This window comes from Salvelinus alpinus, chromosome 7 (assembly GCF_045679555.1).
Source record: "Salvelinus alpinus chromosome 7, SLU_Salpinus.1, whole genome shotgun sequence".
Taxonomy (NCBI): Eukaryota; Metazoa; Chordata; class Actinopteri; order Salmoniformes; family Salmonidae; genus Salvelinus; species Salvelinus alpinus.
The window spans coordinates 57,941,327-57,963,145 of record NC_092092.1 but is presented as its reverse complement, the minus strand read 5'-3'; the positions used below and the strand labels follow the sequence as shown (position 1 = coordinate 57,963,145).

Below are 21,819 nucleotides of genomic sequence, written 5' to 3'. Positions count from 1 at the left end.
CAAACAAATCTAAACTACACCAAACAATTCCAAGTAAAACATGTTTTATTGGCAAAAATAGACATCAAGATTTCAAGGCTAATTTCTCAGCCAGAGTTCTGTCCATGGACATGCCCACCACTCTTGGTTCCATCACATGATCAGCACAGGTACCTGGAACAGGGAAACAAATACAGTCTATTAAGTCTGAAAATGTTACATGTAGCTATTAAGAGTGATTAAACTATTGATTACTGAATTGGTGGTGGTCATACACGTTCGGTTCTCTGTGCAGTGGTCCAACATCCACTTGGATCCAACAGGACGGCTTTAATCAGCAATAGTTCCAGAAGATTGCTCATCCTGAAACAAGAAAATATAAATTAAAATCCCGCCATTTCTTTTGGATTACATAAAATTGATAACCCAATCCTCCAGTATCCCCTTCAAATAACGCAATGGTCCGATTTGATTCTCGCTCCCATTCACTTTCCAGCTTGGTTGTTAGGACATGGCTGCTCTTCCGAGTGGTCTCCATTTGAGAATTGGCATGCTTGAGACAAGCTTGATCTTTGACTATGGCACAGAAAAATAAAATGAAATCCACTGTACACAAAAAAAGAATCCTTATTATGAACATTGCCCCTCAGTAAAAAAAAAAATTGCCAAACATTTTTTGGGATGAGTTGAGAAAAACAAGTGCCCAGCAAAGGTGATCTCCTTTTGTGATTCTGCGCATTGTTGACAAGTAAGATGTTGACCCGTAACGTAGGTTTAGTGGCTAATTCATTGTTTATCAAGCAAAATACAATTTCTTAAAATTGCTGCAATTAAAATTTAGTAGACAAAAGACAACAAAAAAAAGCTACTTCAATTGAACTACATTGATTCGTTTCATTCCCTGGGGCATCCAGTCTCTTGCACACTATACCTTTTGAGCTGACTGCAATTCACGGTAATGAGAAACTTAACAGACGAGAAACAAAAAGTTTTGCTTTGCTTACCAGCTGTTGACACTATCAGTCGGGTTGAAAAGACTCTGGCGTTTGGTTGTTGGTCTTTGGTAAGGTCGTTGCAAGCCAGCATTGTTTGGCTTTATGGCGATGACTCCATTTCCAGAGGGAAAACTACACTGATTGACATGCGTTGTCCTCCGACAACCGGTTGGACAATGCAAAGTACAGGACTGCTAAGTGTCATCTACAAGCGTCACAGTTGAAAGTTCTGCATTTCAAATGATCTCTACTTGTTGATGTGCGCTGGGCAATCGGTGTACATTTATGTAATAGTTTGTCACTTTCAGAACATCCATTAGTGTTGGTAAAGAACTTTGGTTAAAAACTTTATTAGTATACGAAAGCCATATCCAAGGGCATAGCAGGACTTAACAGCACTAAATGTACAAAAACTAAACACGCATCACTTGGCAATGATATCACATGGGCTGGGGAAATAAAAGTAATTTTAACACTTAAAACAAAAATAAATTGACAGCCTGAAGATAAACATCTCAAAACCTATGCTTGTCCATGGAATTTCACATCCTAGTTTTTTTGCCCTCTCCAACTTTCCACCCACTTATATAAGTAGTGAATGAACACGCATTACGTAGCGGTCGCTTTGATGTCATGTCCAAGTCCATCTCAGTATCTGCTCCGGGCAATTCCTCTATCGACTCTGGTGCCTCCGCGGCCACCACGGGGTGCTCCACGACTTGAGCCACTGTACGCGTCACGAGGAGGGTAGCCTCTCTCGATTGGGGGCGCTGGCCCCCGCTCCTGCCTGCCCATTCGCTCACCACGGCTAGGGGGGTATGGGTCACTTCGACTGCTGGGGTAACTTTCACGACCGCCATAGCCATCCCGGGAACTGCTGCCATAGTCGTCATAGCGACTGCTTCCGCCACTGCCATTGTAGGATGGTTGGGGGGCTCTTGAGGGTGGGGCGCTGCGTGAGTTACCTGCAGGGTCAATGGGTCAGGTAATTGGCAAGTTTCACTTCACACACTTTGCTGAATTATGAGCCAATGTTTTCTGTGAGTATTTCTTAAAGACTATCAATTGCAACTATATGTTTAAATCTCCAATATGCTAGGGATCTGATCAAAACTTAACATTTAGGTGCTTTCAGCGATTATTTATCCAAGCTTTGGGGATCATAAATTAGGCAATGAAAGCCCTTTGAGCATGCCATGGTTTTGTTGAGGAGCTGCTTTTTCCTTTTAGAATTCCAGTTGTTAGAATCTCACATTGGTCACAGTTTTTCAGTGAGGTCTTGATGGTTTTGTGAGGGTCGTTTCACCCTACAAAAACAGATTTGAGCATGACTCCTTGAGGGAGTATTTTGTGACACTGTAGAATGAACATTGAATGGTTAAGAGGCTTTTTGGATGTTTCCCTCGCCTCTTGTGGTGCATGTAAGGTCTCCAGCTCCCAGGGGGACATTGAGCAGGTTGTGGGAGACTAGAGCAACTTTTGTCCATTATACTTAAGTGGTCAATCTTACCGTAACCACCGTAGGGCTCTCGATAGGCAGCTGCACTAGGGCGCTCCATATAGCTTTTGGGTTCCCGGCCTCCACCATAACCATCACGCTCACTAGTGAAAGGAATGGTGTAACGTTACTTATGTCAACGGAACTCTCAACCAATCTTTAGAGTCACAAGCCAAACATACCTGTAGCCCCTGGACATTGACCCATAGTCATCACGAGAACTGGATTGGGGATAATCCCTTGGTGGTGGTGCGTAGTCCCTTGTATCCCTGGAACTCGTATAGTCCCGGCTAGAATAGCTGTCAAAATGGGAAAACATGCCACTTGTGTAAACAAGCAATGTGACAAATGTTAAAAGTAACATTAAGAACATGTAACCAACCACAAACAGAGTAGCAAGATATTTGTTGAATGGGCAAACCCACCTGTCCTTTGTGCTGTAATAGTCATCCCTTGGTGATGGGTAATCATCCCTTCTGGACATCGACTCTCTGCGGGGAGGGGGTGGGCCATAGGGGTCCCTGTCCCTGGACATGGGAGCTAAAGAAAACAAGATCCTGCAGTAATTATCAGGAGAACAGAAGTCTGTGGCACTACGTGGTTAGTCAGTCCTTACAGGAATAAGTTCAAGAGAGGTATTCACACTTACTTCTACCCATAGGAGAGGAAGCATGTCTCTTGGGTGGGGGGCCTCCGTTACGAATCGGAGGTCCTCTCTTCAGTGGTGGGGGGCCTCTGGATGAAATCCCTTTGAAAAAGGGTTCTACAATTCCTACGTTATCATAGTAGTCTTTCGGCAGACAAGAAATGCAAATATTAATGGCAAACTCAGCACTCACGAAACAATGTATGTGAAAAAGTAATTTCAAAAGACATAAACGCCAGTTTCATAGCCTACATACGTATCCCAATGTAAGTGGTTTTTAAATAATACTATTCATAAATGCCCAATGCAACAACTCCTGTGAGTACTTCCGCAAAGTTACCTCTGGATGGGGGACCCCTCATACCGCTTGGTGCTCCTCTAGATCCTCGAAGGCCTCTAGGGGGACCACGGCTGCGTGGATGCATCGGTGGTGGGCCGCGTCCAAAAGTAGGTTTCGTAGCTTGTTCAACCTTGATTGGCTTACCATCAAGCGACTTTTAAAAAGAGATTGAAGCGAACATTAGGAATGTACACAAGCTAGACGCTAGGGTCATTTAAGTAGATTAAAAAATGCACAACTTTACCTTCCCATTCATTTCACGTGCAGCATCCTTTGCATCTGCAGGACTCTCAAAGGTCACAAAAGCAAAACCTCTTGATTTGTTTGTTTCCCGATCTTTCATCAACAGAACTGATGAAAGGGAAAAAATTCATATTTAATGCAGACACAAGAAGACTAGGTTACAAAATATTAATCTGAACTGATGCTCAAAATTGAGGTATTGGGTGTATTTTTCCCCAGCTCATTGCTTATCAAAAACATGTTATTCACTTAAATGCTCATACTTGAGATCCAAGCAGTTCCAATATGCATAAGTTATGTGCTCTAGAATCCAACTGTCCTCATACTATAGCAAGAGTAATGTCTTTATTGGGACATAACTATTGCAATGTAACAGCAATCCATTTAGGTGTATTCTTCATAACCAAAATAAAAAATATGTACCTTCTACTATTCTGCCATATTTGCTGAAATACTTTTCAAGGGCCTTTTCGTCAGTTTCAGTGTCCAGGCCTCCGATGAAAAGCTTCCCTGGTCGGTCAGCCTCTGCCATTTTTGCGTCGGTTTAACCTAACAGGAGAAATTAGTTTAAAGCCACCAGATCGACTGTTTGTGAAACAAATGAGCGTGCTTGGACTAAAGCATGTTGGGGAAAACAATTAGTCCTCCCTCCTGACCTCGGTTTCGAAACATGCCGTTAACTAGCTAACATTAGCTTAATATTTGATTCGGGTCTACGTGGTGTCTAGAAAGTTTATGTGTTGTGTAGCTATCGTTAACTACTTAATTACGATTAACTTTCTAATGTACAATGCTATTGTATCTTTGTTAAGCTTTAACATGCAGGACAAAATGGCGTCGAAAGTGGAATGAATGGCTAGTTAACATTTCCAAACCAAACGTATCTCTGCCAATTCCCTCCAGCCAGGACATCAATTATACTAGTTCAAGTTACCTGGCAAGTAAGCTGATTTACAAACGAGTTAGTTTAAAACAGAATTACCACGTGGGACCATGTCAGTCCAAGTGCATTATTAGTAACTTAACAATAAACGTGCATTTAACAATAAATAACAACCGGACAAAACTGTGGATTCATTGAACAAAACTCAAAATGGCGACTAGTTCATTTGAGGCTGGCTAGCTGTTAGTCGGATGTTAAAACATAGGTGCACGCGTAAATGTATGGGGTTTTATCTGATATTAACGTGAGTTGGATGTTTACCATCTGCAAAACATTGTGCACAAAATACATTTGAACGGTGCTTGACACCTACCTCTACGATTTCCACAACGCGCTGGCGCATCAAGAAAACTGCGAAACGATGGATGTAAATTTATAATGATCACGTGCTATCACGCATCCGGAAGTAGCTGGCAATTTATGCATATTCTATCTGAAAAACCAGCACAGCAAAAAGTAAAACCACTGCCTCTTTTTTATGTGCATGTCTGATATTTTTTCATATTATATTTTCTTCTATTTTTGTTTTATTCTAATGAGCATACAAATATAGAACATTGACAGCATTGAACAGTAATAATGTTATAGGTAGGTCGCTTGCAACATTTAAACTGACACGACTTTAGAGAAGACCAAGTGCACAGATGGAACAAGGGGGGATAGTTGTAAATATATTTGCCAAGAGTCTGGCAGACTAACCAATCAAACGTATCTTCCGTCCCACTTCTTAATGACAACCAAATGAACGACGGTTTGGATGTGTGCTAGTAGACAAGGCAGTGGTTTTGGTTGGACAGTTGGAAAGCTTGCTGATGAAAGTGGTTTGAGGGAGTTGGAGGTTGGCCCTTCTGTGGTGATAGGGGATGTTCCTCCATGGTTACTGTCAGATCCTGTTGTTGGTCTAACCTTGGTAGAGAAAAGTAAAAACTGGTTAGAAGTCAGTGATATAGGGAAAGGTTGACAGTTACATTGGTAGAAGTTATGGTTTTTTACCGCTTTTCACAGATCGATCCAAGGACCCAGATAGTGGGCGCACAGGAGCAGGCGTGAATTTGATGTGCAGATATGTAGAAGGCTAACAGATGAACTGTCAGTATACGCAGTTGAACTGTAAGCGATAATTGTTTCTCTCTAGTGGGTGGAGGACGTACAACCTGTTAGAATTATAGTACTCTCTGTATTGAATAGTTTATCAGCTGGTAAATCTAATAGGAGTGACCTACTATAGGAAATACAGTACGTGTCAAAAGTTGACACACCTACTCATTAAAGGCTTTTTCTTTGTCTTTACTATTTTCTACATTATAGAATAATAGTGAAGATTTCAAAACTATGAAATAACACATTTGGAATCATGTAGTAACCAAACTAGTGTTAAACAAATCAAAATATATTTTATATTTGAGATTCTTCAAAGTAGCCACCCTTTGCCTTGACAGCTTTGCACACTCTTGGATTCTATCAACCAGCTTCATAAGATAGTCACCTGGAGTACATTTCAATGATCAAGTGTGCCTCATTAAAAGTTCATTTGTGGAATTTCCATCTTATTGTGTTTGAGCCAATCAGTTGTGTTGTGACAAGGTAGGGATAGTATACAGAAGATAGCCATATTTGGTGAAAGACCAAGTCCATATTATGGCACGAACAGCTCAAATAAGCAAAGAGAAACGACAGTCTATCATTACTTTAAGACATGAAGGTCAGTCAATACGGAACATTTCAAGAACTTTGAAAATGTCTTAAATTGCAGTCGCAAAAACCATCAAGCACTATGATGAAACTGGCTCTCATGAGGACCACCACAGGAAAGGAAAACCCAGAGTTACATCTGCTGCAGAGGATAAGTTCATTAGAGTTACCAGCCTCAGAAATTGCAGCCCAAATAAATGTCACATGCTCCGGTACAGGTGTAGACCTTACAGTGAAATGCTCACTTACAAATTGCGCTGTTGGTTAGGGCTTGTAAGGAAAAAAATTGGTATTAGGTAAACAAAAGATAATTAACGAAAACATTTTTTAAAAACAGTAAAATGACAGTGAAAATAACAGTAGCGAGGTTATATACAGGTGGTACCGGTACAGAGTCAATGTGCGGGGGCACCAGTTAGTCGGGCTAATTGAGGTAATATGTACATGTAGGTATAGTTAAAGTGACTATCAGGCCTTCATATTTGAATTGCAGCAAAGAAACCACTACTAAAGGACACCAATAAGAAGAAGAGAATTGCTTGGGCCAAGAAACACGAGCAATGGACATTAGACCGGTGGAAATATGCCCTTTGGTCTGATGAGTCCAAGTTTAAGATTTCTGGTTCCAACCGCTGTCTTTGAGATGCAGAATAGGTGAACAGATGATCTCCACATGTGTGGTTCCCACCGTGAAGCATAAAGGAGGAGGTGTGATGGTGCTTTGCTGGTGACACTGATTCATTTCGAATTCAAGGCACACGTAACCAGCATGTCTACCACAGCATTCTGCAGTGATACACCATCCCATCTGGTTTGCGCTTAGTGGGACTATAATTTGTTTTTCAACAGGACAATGACCCAAAACACACCTCCAGGCAGTGAAAGGGCTATTTGACCACGGAGAGTGATGGAGTGCTGCATCAGATGACCTGGCCTCCACAATCACTCGACCTCAACCCAGTTGAGATGGTTTAGGATGAGTTGGACCGCAGGGTGAAGGGAAAATAGCCAACAAGTGCTCAGCATATGTGGGAACTCCTTAAAGACGGTTGGAAAAGCATTCCTTATGAAGCTGGTTGAGAGAATGCCAAGAGTGTGTAAAGCTGTCATCAAGACAAGGGTTGGCTACTTTGAAGAATCTCAAATATATTATGATTTGTTTAAAACTGTTTGGGTTACTTCAACAACAACAAAAAGTGTTTTTTCATATTTTTGATGGACTGTCATTTCTCTTTGCTTATTTCAGCTGTTCTTGCCAAAATATGGAATTGGTCTTTTACCAAATAGGGCAATCTTCTGTATACCACCCCTACCTTGTCACAACACAACTGATTGTCTCAAACGCATTAAGGAAAGATATTCCACAAATTAACGTTTAACAAAGCATACCTGTTAATTGAAATGCATTCCAGGTGACTACCTCATGAAGCTGGTTGAGAGAATGCCAAGAGTGTGCAAAGCTGTCATCAAGGCAAAGGGTGGCTACTTTGAAGAATCTCAAATATAAAATATATTTTGATTTATAGAGATAGAGATATTAGTATAGAGATATTGTAGAGATAGAGATATTAGTATAGAGATATTGTTATCCACGTCGGCACCAACGATGTTAGGATGAAACAGTCAGAGGTCACCAAGCGCAACATAGCTTCAGTGTGTAAATCAGCTAGAAAGATGTGTCGGCATCGAGTAATTGTCTCTGGCCCCCTCCCAGTTAGGGGGAGTGATGAGCTCTACAGCAGAGTCTCACAACTCAGTCGCTGGTTGAAAACTGTTTTCTGCCCCTCCCAAAAGATAGAATTTGTAGATAATTGGCCCTCTTTCTGGGACTCACCCACAAACAGGACCAAGCCTGGCCTGCTGAGGAGTGACGGACTCCATCATAGCTGGAGGGGTGCTCTCATCTTATCTACCAACATAGACAGGGCTCTAACTCCTCTAGCTCCACAATGAAATAGGGTGCAGGCCAGGCAGCAGGCTGTTAGCCAGCCTGCCAGCTTAGTGGAGTCTGCCACTAGCATAGTCAGTGTAGTCAGCTCAGCTATCCCCATTGAGACTGTGTCTGTGCCTCAACCTAGGTTGGGCAAAAGTAAACATGGCGGTGTTCGCCTTAGCATTCTCACTAGGATAAAGACCTCCTCCATTCCTGCCATTATTGAAAGAGATCGTGATACCTCACATCTCAAAATAGGGCTACTTAATGTTAGATCCCTCACTTCAAAGGCAGTTATAGTCAATGAACTAATCACTGATCATAATCTTGATGTGATTGGCCTGACTGAAACATGGCTTAAGCCTGATGAATTTACTGTGTTAAATGAGGCCTCACCTCCTGGTTACACTAGTGACCATATCCCCCGTGCATCCCGCAAAGGCGGAGGTGTTGCTAACATTTACGATAGCAAATTTCAATTTACAATTTTTTTTTTTACGTTTTCGTCTTTTGAGCTTCTAGTCATGAAATCTATGCAGCCTACTCAATCACTTTTTATAGCTACTGTTTACAGGCCTCCTGGGCCATATACAGCGTTCTTCACTGAGTTCCCTGAATTCTTATCAGACCTTGTAGTCATAGCCTATAATATTCTAATTTTTGGTGATTTTAATATTCACATGGAAAAGTCCACAGACCCATTCCAAAAGGCTTTCGGAGCCATCATCGACTCAGTGGGTTTTGTCCAACATGTCTCTGGACCTACTCACTGCCACAGTCATACTCTGGACCTAGTTTTGTCCCATGGAATAAATGTTGTAGATCTTAATATTTTTCCTCATAATCCTGGAATATCGGACCACCATTTTATTACGTTTGCAATCGCAACAAATAATCTGCTCAGACCCCAACCAAGGAGCATCAAAAGTCGTGCTATAAATTCTCAGGCAACACAAAGATTCCTTGATGCCCTTCCAGACTCCTTCTGACTACCCAAGGACGTCAGAGGACAAAAATCAGTTAACCACCTAACTGAGGAACTCAATTTAACCTCGCGCAATACCCTAGATGCAGTCGCACCCATAAAAACTAAAAATATTTGTCATAAGAAACTAGCTCCCTGGTATACAGAAAGTACCCGAGCTCTGAAGCAAGCTTCCAGAAAATTGGAACGGAAATGGCGCCACACCAAACTGGAAGTCTTCCGACTAGCTTGGAAAGACAGTACCGTGCAGTATCGAAGAGCCCTCACTGCTGCTCGATCATCCTATTTTTCCAACTTAATTGAGGAAAATAAGAACAATCCAAAATTTATTTTTGATACTGTCGCAAAGCTAACTAAAAAGCAGCATTCCCCAAGTGAGGATGGCTTTCACTTCAGCAGTAATAAATTCATGAACTTCTTTGAGGAAAAGATCATGATCATTAGAAAGCAAATTACGGACTCCTCTTTAAATCTGCGTATTCCTCCAAAGCTCAGCTGTCCTGAGTCTGCACAACTCTGCCAGGACCTAGGATCAAGAGAGACACTTAAGTGTTTTAGTACTATATCTCTTGACACAATGATGAAAATAATCATGGCCTCTAAACCTTCAAGCTGCATACTGGACCCTATTCCAACTAAACTACTGAAAAAGCTGCTTCCTGTGCTCGGCCCTCCTATGTTGAACATAATAAACGGCTCTCTATCCACCGGATGTGTACCAAACTCACTAAAAGTGGCAGTAACAAAGCCTCTCTTGAAAAAGCCAAACCTTGACCCAGAAAATATAAAAAACTATCAGCCTATATCGAATCTTCCATTCCTCTCAAAAATTTTAGAAAAAGCTGTTGCGCAGCAACTCACTGCCTTCCTTAAGACAAACAATGTATACGAAATGCTCCAGTCTGGCTTTAGACCCCATCATAGCACTGAGACTGCACTTGTGAAGGTGGTAAATTACCTTTTAATGGCGTCAGACCGAAGCTCTGCATCTGTCCTCGTGCTACTAGACCTTAGTGCTGCCTTTGATACCATCGATCACCACATTCTTTTGGAGAAATTGGAAACCCAAATTGGTCTACACGGACAAGTTCTGGCCTGGTTTAGATCTTATCTGTTGGAAATATATCAGTTTGTCTCTGTGAATGGTTTGTCCTCTGACAAATCAACTGTACATTTGGGTGTTCCTCAAGGTTCCGTTTTAGGACCACTATTGTTTTCACTATATATTTTACCTCTTGGGGATGTCATTCGAAAACATAATGTTAACTTTCACTGCTATGCGGATGACACACAGCTGTACATTTCAATGAAACATGGTGAAGCCCCAAAATTGCCCTCGCTAGAAGCCTGTGTTTCAGACATAAGGAAGTGGATGGCTGAAAACGTTCTACTTTTAAACTCGGACAAAACAGAGATGCTTGTTCTAGGTCCCAAGAAACAAAGAGATATTCTGTTGAATCTGACAATTAATCTTGATGGTTGTAAAGTCGTCTCAAATAAAACTGTGAAGGACCTCGGCGTTACTCTGGACCCTGATCTCTCTTTTGACGAACATATCAAGACTGTTTCAAGGACAGCTTTTTTCCATCTACGTAACATTGCAAAAATCTGAAATGTTCTGTCCAAAAATGATGCAGAAAGATTAATCCATGCTTTTGTTACTTCTAGGTTAGACTACTGCAATGCTCTACTTTCCGGCTACCCGGATAAAGCACTAAATAAATTAGTGCTAAATACGGCTGCTAGAATCAAAAAATTTGATCATATTACTCCAGTGCTAGCTTCCCTACACTGGCTTCCTGTTAAGGCAAGGGCTGATTTCAAGGTTTTACTGTTAACCTACAAAGCGTTACACGGGCTTGCTCCTACCTATATTTCCGAGTTGGTCCTGCCGTACATACCTACACGTACGGTCACAAGACGCAGGCCTCCTAATTGTCCCTAGAATTTCTAAGCAAACAGCTGGAGGCAGGGCTTTCTCCTATAGATCTCCATTTTTATGGAATGGTCTGCCTACCCATGTGAGAGACGCAGACTCGGTCTCAACCTTTAAGTCTTTACAGACGACTCATCTCTTCAGTAGGTCATATGATTGAGTGTAGTCTGGCCCAGGAGTGTGAAGGTGAACGGAAAGGCTCTGGAGCAACGAACCGCCCTGCTGTCTCTGCCTGGCCGGTTCCCCTCTCTCCACTGGGATTCTCTGCCTCTAACCCTATTACAGGGGCTGAGTCACTGGCTTACTGGTGCTCTTTCATGCCGTCCCTAGGAGGGGTGCGTCACTTGAGTGGGTTGAGTCACTGACGTGATCTTCCTGTCTGGGTTGGCGCCCCCCCTTGGTTTGTGCTGTGGCGGAGATCTTTGTGGGCTATACTCGGCCTTGTCTCAGGATGGTAAGTTGGTGGTTGAAGATTTCCCTCTAGTGGTGTGGGGGCTGTGCTTTGGCAAAGTGGGTGGGGTTATATCCTTCCTGTTTGGCCCTGTCCGGGGGTATCATCGGATGGGGCCACAGTGTCCCCTGACCCCTCCTGTCTCAGCCTCCAGTATTTATGCTGCAGTAGTTACTGTGTCGGGGGGCTAGGGTCAGTTTGTTATATCTGGAGGACTTCTCCTGTCTTATCCGGTGTCCTGTGTGAATTTACGTATGCTCTCTCTAATTCTCTCCTTCTCTCTTTCTTTCTCTCTCTCGGAGGACCTGAGCCCTAGGACCATGCGTCAGGACTACCTGGCATGATGACTCCTTGCTGTCCCCAGTCCACCTGACCTTGCTGCTGCTCCAGTTTCAACTGTTATTATTATTTGACCATGCTGGTCATTTATAAACATTTGAACATCTTGGCCATGTTCTGTTATAATCTCCACCCGGCACAGCCAGAAGAGGATTGGCCACCCCTCATAGCCTGGTTCCTCTCTAGGTTTCTTCCTAGGTTTTGGCCTTTCTAGGGAGTTTTTCCTAGCCACCGTGCTTCTACACCTGCATTGCTTGCTGTTTGGGGTTTTAGGCTGGGTTTCTGCACAGCACTTTGAGATATCAGCTGATGTACGAAGGGCTATATAAATAAATTTGATTTGATTTGTTTAACACTTTTTTGGTTACTACAAGATTCCATATATATTATTTCATAGTTTTGATGTCTTCGCTATTATTCTACAATATAGAAAAGAGTAAAAATAAATTAAAACCCTTGAATGAGTAGGTGTGTCCAAACTTTTGACGGGTACTGTATTAATGTTATTATGGAGAATTGAGAGAATGGGTGATTCTGCTGGGTCCCAGCACATGCGGTTATGGAAGGGAATTAAATTTTATACCAGTTAGCCAACAGAGATTTGAAACAAGATGTAATTGATATTGGGTAGAGGTTTGGCCAAATGTAAGATCAGAGCCATTTTGATAGATGTGTGGCAGAAGAGATGGGACTGAGCACAAGGGCCAGCATTTATATGCCCTCCAAAGAAAGGTTGGTGGACCAAGATTCAAATGTCAGATTCGAAAGAGAGAGGTGGTGTTTGCTCGAATTTGCTTAGGACATTGTACATTGAACTTGTAATTACATCTGGTTGCCAAGCAAGTGAATGGTTTGCGTCTGGAGTGTATGGTCGATGAAACGGTGGAGCATGTGTTGTTATATTGTTGTAAGTATGTTGAAGAGAGGGAAAGATTGAAGTGTAGGGTCATTGAGGTTGGACGTGGTTTGGAAGGGATTTTGGCGATGGGGGAGGGTCTATTAGAACGTAGTAGGGATCTTTTTTTAATTTCTCAGAAGTACTGAGTTAGGTATGAGGATTTAGAAATACTGTAAACTGTCCACACACTCCAGCACAGTAGGTGGCGGCATGCACATTTAACGTTGGTTTGCGGACCACCATACATCACATAGAAGAAGAAGCGTTGGACGCTAGCTAATTATCTAAGCCCAACTGGCTGACAAGCTGGCTAGCTAACGTTATTTTTCCTCGCAGAAACAAAAACGGAACTAGCTACATACCAAGTTAATTGAAATTAGAAACAAAACCGGGACAATGAAGACGCGGATAGACACTGAATTTGTACTTGTGTTCACGTTAGTTGCCTTTAGTACTTGTTCAGGATTCTACCTTCCGGGTTTAGCCCCAGTGAGTTTTTGTGAAGATGGTAAAGGAGGCGATGATTGTCAGGTAAATGTACACATTTGGTATTTTTTACGGACTGACATTGTCCCACGTGGTTATTTCGCTGTAAACTAACTAGCTTGTGCATCAAATTGACGTTTAATGTTACATTTGCTTATAGTTTATTTCCTTCCGAAAGGCTAGCTAGTTACGGGGTTAGTTCCTAACGTTATTTAGCTAGCTGCATGCTAGTCAAGTGACAGATACTGCTGCACTAGTTACCAAAGCTATTCACTAGCTAAACTATCAAACCTTAGCGTAACGTTACCAGTTGTTGCTAGCTTGTTATCGGATTAGTCTTGATTTGAAGTGGTTGACATTATTAGCTAGTCTGTAACTTGTGCGTCACGGCTGGCTAGATAAGATCACTACAAAACATTTGCTCTTGAGAACCCAAGGCATTCTGCCTTATCTCAAGCAAGGTTCTCAGTTATAAGCACTGCTTACCGGTATGACCATGTTAACTACAATCCCGATACTGTTTCAACGTTTAGAAACGCCAATCACCACTTGCGATACCGTTTTCGAAACAGAAAATATAAGTTCCATATATCTGAGAATCTTCAAAGTAAAAATATATACACTTACTGTAGTAGGTTTGAACAGATCAATATGGCTTTTTACATCCAGCCGACGAACTACACTCCCTTCTCAGTTATTCTAAGGGAACAGGTGGACATGTTAGATGGCTAATTAACACAGGCGGTCGCCTCTCTGTCTTCCTTAATTAAACAAGAACTGTAACATGGAGGTATGACCATGTGGGAACCCTAATCCCTGTAAAGGGTGTGTAGTAATTTAACCTTTAGTTTTCATCAAACTATTTCTGGCTGATATGAAAGATAAGTTAATTTTGTTTCCAAAACCGTACAGCAAAATAAGCGTGTTAAAGGCCCAGTGCAGTCAGAAACGTGATTTTCCTGTGTTTATCCCTGTGATAATGCTCTATTAGTGTGAGTAAGAGCTGTTCCTAACCTCTGGCAATAATAGCTAATTATCAGTTTTCCCCCACCACTCAGACCACTCCCAGATAGTCCTAGCAAAATTCTTGCTTGAGAAATTGCTTTAACTAAGAAGCTATTTTTTACCATTTTGTTTAAAAACAATCACAGTAATGTACTTAAAGGTGCTACGCACTTTTGTTCTATTTTTGCATTGCTATTTCTTAAAATGTCCATAATATATCTGGTGCTAATAGTGGTACGTGTTGTGATTGGCCATAATATTCGCCAAAACCACTGTTCGAAGCTGGTGGACCAAAACCGAAAGTAACTTTCGTTTTCGTCCACCAGTTTCAAACAGCTGTAAAAAATGATATTTGTTGTTACTGAAAATATATTTCACAGTTATTTAGATTAGAGGTCGACCGATTATGATTTTTCAATGCCGATACCGATTATTGGAGGACAAAAAAAGCCGATACCGATTAATCGGCCGATTTATATTAAAAAAATAAATAATTGTTTTTTAAATATATATATATCATACACACACACACATTTTTGTAATAATGACAATTGCAACAATACTGAATGAACAATGAACACTTTTATTTTAACTTAATATAATACATAAATACACACACACGCACACAGCGCTGAAGTGACAATGATACTGAAGAGTCTGCTTAGGAGACAAATACTCTCAACTGTTTGAATAAAAATAGAGTTTAAGTTACCTGTGATGAATGTTGAAAACAAAAACTTTAATTTCTATATGCAGGAAATCCTATTTTAATAATGGGCATGGTAAGAATTGACAACCAAAGTGCGAGTCATAATTCCCATGACACCTTCTAGCAAAATCTGAAAAGCGGTTCCTTCATTTATTCCATAGGATATTTTTAGATTCACTTAAAATAAGGTCTGTGTTTTGTGTAGGCTTACATCACCGTGCCAATTTTATAACTGTGTAGATATCCATAGGACAAGGTAACTCTGATCAATATTGGCTAAATATAAGCGAAGATAAAAAAAATTGTAGAGTGGATTTATGAAAATATGTTCACAAACGTTACCTTATCCTAGTGAGATTTACACTGGTATCAAAACGTCGAGGCGGTTTAAGCCTGCACGAAACACAGACCTTATTTGAAGTAGATCAAGACATTCTCTATGGAAGACATGAACGGTAAAATAACGAAGGAACCCCTTTCAAGTACAGCCGCAAGTTATTACAGGAATTATAACACGTCGACTATTTCTCTCTAAACCATATACCTTTGACTAATCCGGAAACTATCACCTCGAAAACAAAACGTTTATTCCGTTCCGTATTTTATCTAACGGGTGGCATCCATGAGTCTAAATATTCCTGTTACATTGCACAACCTTCAATGGTGTCATAATTACGTACAATTCTGGCAAATTAGTTCGCAAAGAGCCAGGCGGCCCAAACTGTTGCATATACCCTGACTCTGCGTGCAATGAACGCAAGAGAAATTACACAATTTCACCTGGTTAATATTGCCTGCTAACCTGGATTTCTTTTAGCTAAATATGCAGGTTTAAAAATATATACTTGTGTATTGATTTTAAGAAAGGCATTGATGTTTATGGTTAAGTACACATTGGAGCAATGACAGTCATTGATTGAATTTTTTTTATAAGATAAGTTTAATGTTAGCTAGCAATTTACCTTAGCTTACTGCATTCGCGTAACAGGCAGGCTCCTCGTGGAGTGCAATGTAATCAGGTGTTAGAGCATTGGACTAGTTAACTGTAAGGTTGCAAGATTGGTTCCCCCAAGCTGACAAGGTTAAAAATCTGTCGTTCTGCCTCGTTGTTCCTAGGCCGTCATTGAAAATAAGAATGTGTTCTTAACTGACTTGCCTAGTTAAATAAAGGTGTAAAAAAAAAACGGCAAATCGGCGCCCAAAAATGCCGATTTCCGATTGTTATGAAAACTTGAAATCGGCCAGATGGTACAATGATTCCCTACACCATTCAGTGCTTGTTGTATTATTAAACTGACTTCAAAATACAGGCCTCTGTGTGTTCATGACCTAAATTACATGCGGGTGTACAGTATATTCGTAGCATCTGTCATAATAGTAACCCATGTTAGTAGTTGCATATTAGATCTCCCCTCTTTCTACATTCCTAACTGATATTTTCTGTCACATCCGCTTGCATGTGCACCCTTTGACAAAGGTGTTTTCCCGCTAATTGCATTATGGACGGAACATTCGCGCGTAGCCTGCTTGCTGCCTTGTGCGTATTGCTGCTCTTATAATGTGATTAAATAATAGTTTATCAACGTGACCGATGCATGCATACTAACCGTAGTCATGCAGGTGTTTGCAAGGTTTAGTGCATGTGCCAGGTGATCTAAATCGCAACTTCTGCACCGGCGCTCAAAAAAGTTGGGTAAATATTTTGTCAAAATGTTCGATAATTTTAAGGATCAACCCCATGGACAATCGTTGGAGTAAATGCAAATTATAATTTTATTCAACAATTTTGCTTGTAAATGAATCTTCCAGGTTTGGGCAGTGCTTTGACTGTATACCAGTAAGTGGTATCGCACAGATTTATTAGGCAACATGCCTGTATGACCATCTCTCTCCTTCCTTAGACTCTCATCCAGCTGTTTGTGAATCGCTTGGACTCAGTGGAATCAGTTCTGCCCTATGAATATGACGTGTAAGTAGTAGCCAAGGTTATTATAGTTTTGTGTTTGTGTTTTAGTTTTTATTTCTATTAGATCTTTGATTTTTATTTGAAATTCTGTTTAGTTTCAGTTTTCAGACTTGATTGGCTAGTTGTTATTTAGTTCAGTTGTATACACACATTTCATTTTTATATTATTTAGTTTGTGTTAGTGTCCGAAAGCATGCATGGGAGGTAATTTCCAGTTTATAAGAGCATGTCAAATTTGGTGTCAATTGAAAGCGAAGAGTCTACATTTTTTGTTGTTGAAATTAAGGCATACAGTGCATTTGGAAAGTAGTCAGACCCCTTGACGTTTTCAAAATATTGTTACGTTACAGGCTTATTCTAAAATGAATTAAATACACATTTTCCCTCATCAATCTACACACAATACCCCATAATGACAAAAATGAAAATAGGTTTTTAAAAACAGAAATGCGTTATTTACATAAGTATTCAGACCCTTTGCTATGAGACTCGAAATTGAGCTCAGGTGCATCCTGTTTTCCATTGATGATCTTTGAGATGTATCTACATCTTGATTGGAGTCCACCTGTGGTAAATTAAATTGATTGAACATGATTTGGAAAGGCACACGCCTATCTAGATAAGGTCCCAGAGTTGACAGTGCATGACAGAGCAAAAACCAAACCGTGAGGTCGAAGGAATTGTCAATAGAGCTCCGAGACAGGGTTGTGTCGAGGCATAGATCTTGGGAAGAGTACCAAAAAATGTCTGCAGCATTGAAGGTCCCCAAGAACACAGTGGCCTCCATCATTCTTAAATGGAAGAAGTTTGGAACCACCAAGACTCTTCCAAGAGCTGGCCATCCGACTAAACTGAGCAATCGGGGGAGAATGGCCTTGGTCAGCGATGTGGCCCGATGGTCACTCTGACAGAGCTCCAGAGTTCCTCTGTGGAGATGGTTGTCCTTCTTGAAGGTACTCATATCTCTGCAGCACTCCACCAATCAGGCCTTTATGGTAGAGTGGCCAGACGGAAGCCACTCCTCAGTAAAAGGAAAATGACAGCCCGCTTGGAGTTTGCTAAAAGGCATAAAGGAGTCTGACAATGAGAAACATGATTCTCTGGTCTGATGAAACCAATATTGAACTCTTTGGCCTGAATGCCAAATGTCACGTCTGGAGGAAACCTGGCACCATCCCTACGGTGAAGCACGGTGGTGGCAGCATCATGCTGTGAGGATATTTTTCGGCGGCAGGGACTGGGAGACTAGTCGGGATCAAGGGAAAGATGAACGGCACAAAGTACAGAGAGATCCTTGATGAAAACCTGCTCCAGAGTGCTCAGGTCCTCAGACTGGGGAAAAGGTTCACCTTCTAACAGGACAACAACAGGAGTGGCATCGGGACAATCCTTGAGTGGCTCAGCCAGAGCCCGGACTTGAACCTGATCAAACATCTCTGGAGAGACCTGAAGATGGTTGTGCAGCAACGTTCCCCATCCAACCTGACAGAGCTAAAGAGGATCTGCAGAGAAGAATGGGAGAAACTCCTCAAATACAGGTGTGCCAAGCTTGTAGCGTCTAACCCAAGACGACTTGAGGCTGTAATTGCTGCCAAAGGTGCCTCAACAAAGTACTAATGAAAGGGTCTGAATAGTTATGAAAATGTTATATTTCAGTTTTGAATTTTTAGTTAATGTGTTAACATTTCTAAACCGGTTTTTGCTTTGTCATTATGGGGCATTGTGTGTAGATTGATGAGGGGGGGGGGGGGGGGGGACTATTTAACCCATTTTAAAATAAGGCTGTAACATAACAAAATGTAGAAAAAATCAAGGGGTGTGAATTCTTTCTGAATACAGTGTGTATTTGTGTATATATACAGTACCAGTCAAAAGTTTGGACACCTACTCATTCAAGGGTTTTTCTTTATTTTACTATTTTCTACATTGTAGAATCAAAACTATGAAATAACACACATGGAATCATGTAGCAACCAAAAAAGTGTTAAACAAATCAAAATATATTTTTTTATTTGATATTCTTACAAGTAGCCACCCTTTGCCTTGATGACATGGAGATTAATACATCATTATTGGACGTTGCTACCTCGTGTCTGCCCCTCCTGTTTGTTGTGATGCTGAGTTTGCCGACTGTCAGCTGTACGTAAACACATGGACAAATCCATTTTCGACTGTGTTTTGGAAAGGTAAACACTAATTGTTTCAAGCTAACGTTAGCGAACCTAAGTGCCAGCAGTTCATTTGCTAGTGAAATAAATTTAAATGCAAATACGAAAAATAACTGGTCTCATTTGTGCGAGTGTGATATACATTTTATTCCTCGTCCCATTAGTTGTATTTTCCACATAATATTACGAGGATCACGCAACCTGACACTGTAACTGTAATTATGATCCGCGTCACAAAAAGCATTACAAAAGTATAATCAAATATAAACATCTTAAATGGAGTCGGTCTCATGTCCATTGCTCTTGTTTCTTGGCCCAAGCAGGTCTCTTCTTCTTATTGGTGTCCTTTGGTAGTGGTTTCTTTGTAGCAATTTGACCATGAAGGCCTGACTCAAGCAGACTCCCCTGAACAGTTGATGTTGAGATGTGTCTGTTACTTGAACTCTGAAGAATTTATTTGGGCTGCAATTTCTGAGGCTGGTAACTCTAATGAACGTATCCTCTGCAACAGAGGTAACTCTGGGTCTTCCTTTCCTGTGGTGGTCCTCATGAGAACCAGTTTCATCATAGCGCTTGATGGTTTTTGCAACTGCAATTGAAGAAACTTTCAAAGTTCTTGAAATGTTCCGTATTGACTGACCTTCATGTCTAGTAATGATGGACTGTCGTTTCTCTTTGCTTATATGAGCTGTTCGTGCCATAATATGGACTTGATCTTTTACCAAATAGCCCTATCTTCTGTATACCACCCCTACCTTGTCACAAGAAAGCAATTCCACATATTTACTTCTAACAAGGCACACCTGTTAATTGACATTTATTCCAGGTGACTACCTCATGAAGCTGGTTGATAGAATCCAAGAGTGTGAAGCTGTCATCAAGGCAAAGGGTGGCTACTTTGAAGAATCTCAAATATAAAATATATTTTGATTTAACACTAATTTGGTTACTACATGATTACACGTGTTATTTCATAGTTTTGATGTCTTCACTATTATTCTACAATATAGTAAAAATAAAGAAACCCTGGAATGAGTAGGTGTGTCCAAACTTTTGAATTGGTATCGTTTTATATTGTTTTGTAAAAAGTGTGTATGGGGGATTGGAAATGAAGCAGACAATTACATTGGAAGCCACAATCTATCTGCAATATTAAAGCTGATCTACCCCTTAAAAAAGAATCAAGTTAGCTACCTAGACACATTTTCCCATTAGCCAGTGATGGTGATTCACAAACTATTTGTTCTATTTAAAACATAATCTCCTGGCAGTATTTACCGGCTAGATTCAGTAGCTTAACCCCTAAATGTGCCGTTCCACGAGAAGAGTGCTTTTTGCGTCCCTATTTGATATTTTAAGTAGAAATTGTACACCAATATTGATTTATAAAAGCCTGTTTTTGTTAAAAGAAGTGCCATTTAAAAAAATGACCACATGGAGAATTTACAAAATTAGATTTTTAATATGGATAAAGACTTGCTAAAGTGCCAAAATTTAGCATTTTGACTTGTCCTTCCATGCACTCTGTGAATTCTAGGAAGATTTTAACCCATATAAACCAAACATTTCTCCAAGTTTACACCATCATTGTAAGCCCTAGTTATTTTGTTGCTTTGACAGTCATTCCTAAAGATGATTATTTATTTAATTTGATTACTGATTCATTTACGTTTGTCCCTCATTTTAAGGTCAACCCTGTTACGTGAACTGAACTGTCCCCCCCCCCCCCCCCCCCAAAGCCTCAAAACACCAAACTGCACACAGTTTAGAAGGAAATAAAACTGAACGTAATTCATGACTGTTTTTATTTTAGTTAGTTTTGGAGTCATAGATAATAGTTTGAGTATATATTTGTTCATTATTTTATTTAATTTGACAATATTGTCTCTTCATGATTCATTTTAATTTCAGTTTTTATCTACTTTAACTTTGGCAGCAGCTCTGACTGGTACATACCTCTGTCTCTACCGTATCTTACTTTTGTTAGATCATTGCACATTCATTGTCAAATTTTTTTTTTCACAGCTTTGACTTCTGCAAAGATGACAACGAGAGGAGACCGTCTGAGAACCTGGGCCAGGTGCTATTTGGTGAGAGAATTGAGACGTCGCCATACAAGGTAGGGCACCTCTGTCATCACAGGTTTCATTGATAGTCTGGCATGTACCACCAGACTTTAATTAATCTAAAGGTTCTCTGGGCCCAGCTTTTCAGGTATTGGATTCCATTGTTTTGTGTTGCTCAATCACTCCAGGCAAGACCGGCTATTCAAGCTGCCCTGTTCTTCCTGTTATACCCATTTATGTGTTATTTTATGGCAGTTTCAAGAGTTTTTATTCTTCACTTTCCCTCAGTTCCTTTTCAAAAAAGATGAGAAATGCAAGGAATTGTGCACCAAAACCTATGTGAAGAGTAATACCGATGATAAGAACATGCTGGACTTCCTCAAGAGAGGAATGCAGTTGAACTACCAGCACCATTGGTGAGCTAATCATTCTCCTCATGAATAGGTTGAGATACTTCTAGGTAATTCTACAGAAAATGGGTCTGCTTATCCCCAGGCATAGTAGGACAGATTTGTGTCAACCAAATCACTTGCAGGGCTTT

The 21,819-nt window shown here is 40.7% G+C and overlaps 2 protein-coding genes across 13 annotated transcripts in view; one reads left to right on the top strand and one right to left on the bottom strand.

The window, feature by feature from the left end:
* Positions 1 to 27: 27 nt before the first annotated feature.
* LOC139581307 (RNA-binding motif protein, X chromosome-like) lies at positions 28 to 14,132 on the bottom strand. 11 transcript variants are annotated; one of them, XR_011676201.1, is made up of 11 exons: positions 13,992 to 14,098; positions 5,344 to 5,550; positions 4,125 to 4,250; positions 3,703 to 3,809; positions 3,459 to 3,612; positions 3,122 to 3,235; positions 2,898 to 3,012; positions 2,655 to 2,771; positions 2,485 to 2,576; positions 255 to 342; positions 28 to 153 (listed from the first exon to the last, which is right to left on the bottom strand). XR_011676201.1 is itself a non-coding variant. In XM_071410916.1 (10 exons), exons 3-10 carry the CDS (start codon positions 4,231 to 4,233, stop codon positions 1,623 to 1,625), a joined length of 1,125 nt encoding a protein of 374 aa, XP_071267017.1. In that variant the 5' UTR covers positions 4,234 to 4,250; positions 5,344 to 5,550; positions 13,992 to 14,132; the 3' UTR covers positions 1,309 to 1,622. The 11 variants fall into 11 exon arrangements, 6 of the variants coding, with proteins under 6 accessions (XP_071267017.1, XP_071267015.1, XP_071267016.1 ...); XR_011676198.1 differs by lacking the exons at positions 5,344 to 5,550; positions 13,992 to 14,098 and adding an exon at positions 4,958 to 5,068 and having other exon boundaries at positions 235 to 342; positions 3,122 to 3,262; XR_011676197.1 differs by lacking the exons at positions 5,344 to 5,550; positions 13,992 to 14,098 and adding an exon at positions 4,958 to 5,068 and having other exon boundaries at positions 3,122 to 3,262.
* LOC139581306 (transmembrane 9 superfamily member 2-like) overlaps positions 13,122 to 21,819 on the top strand; it is a 22,883-nt gene continuing 14,185 nt past the window's right edge. For both annotated transcript variants that reach the window (XM_071410911.1, XM_071410910.1), the window contains exons 1-4: positions 13,122 to 13,409; positions 16,980 to 17,047; positions 21,238 to 21,331; positions 21,567 to 21,694. In XM_071410911.1, coding sequence (XP_071267012.1) covers positions 13,275 to 13,409; positions 16,980 to 17,047; positions 21,238 to 21,331; positions 21,567 to 21,694 — 425 coding nt within the window. In that variant the 5' untranslated portion in view covers positions 13,122 to 13,274. The remainder of the gene's footprint in view (positions 13,410 to 16,979; positions 17,048 to 21,237; positions 21,332 to 21,566; positions 21,695 to 21,819) is intronic.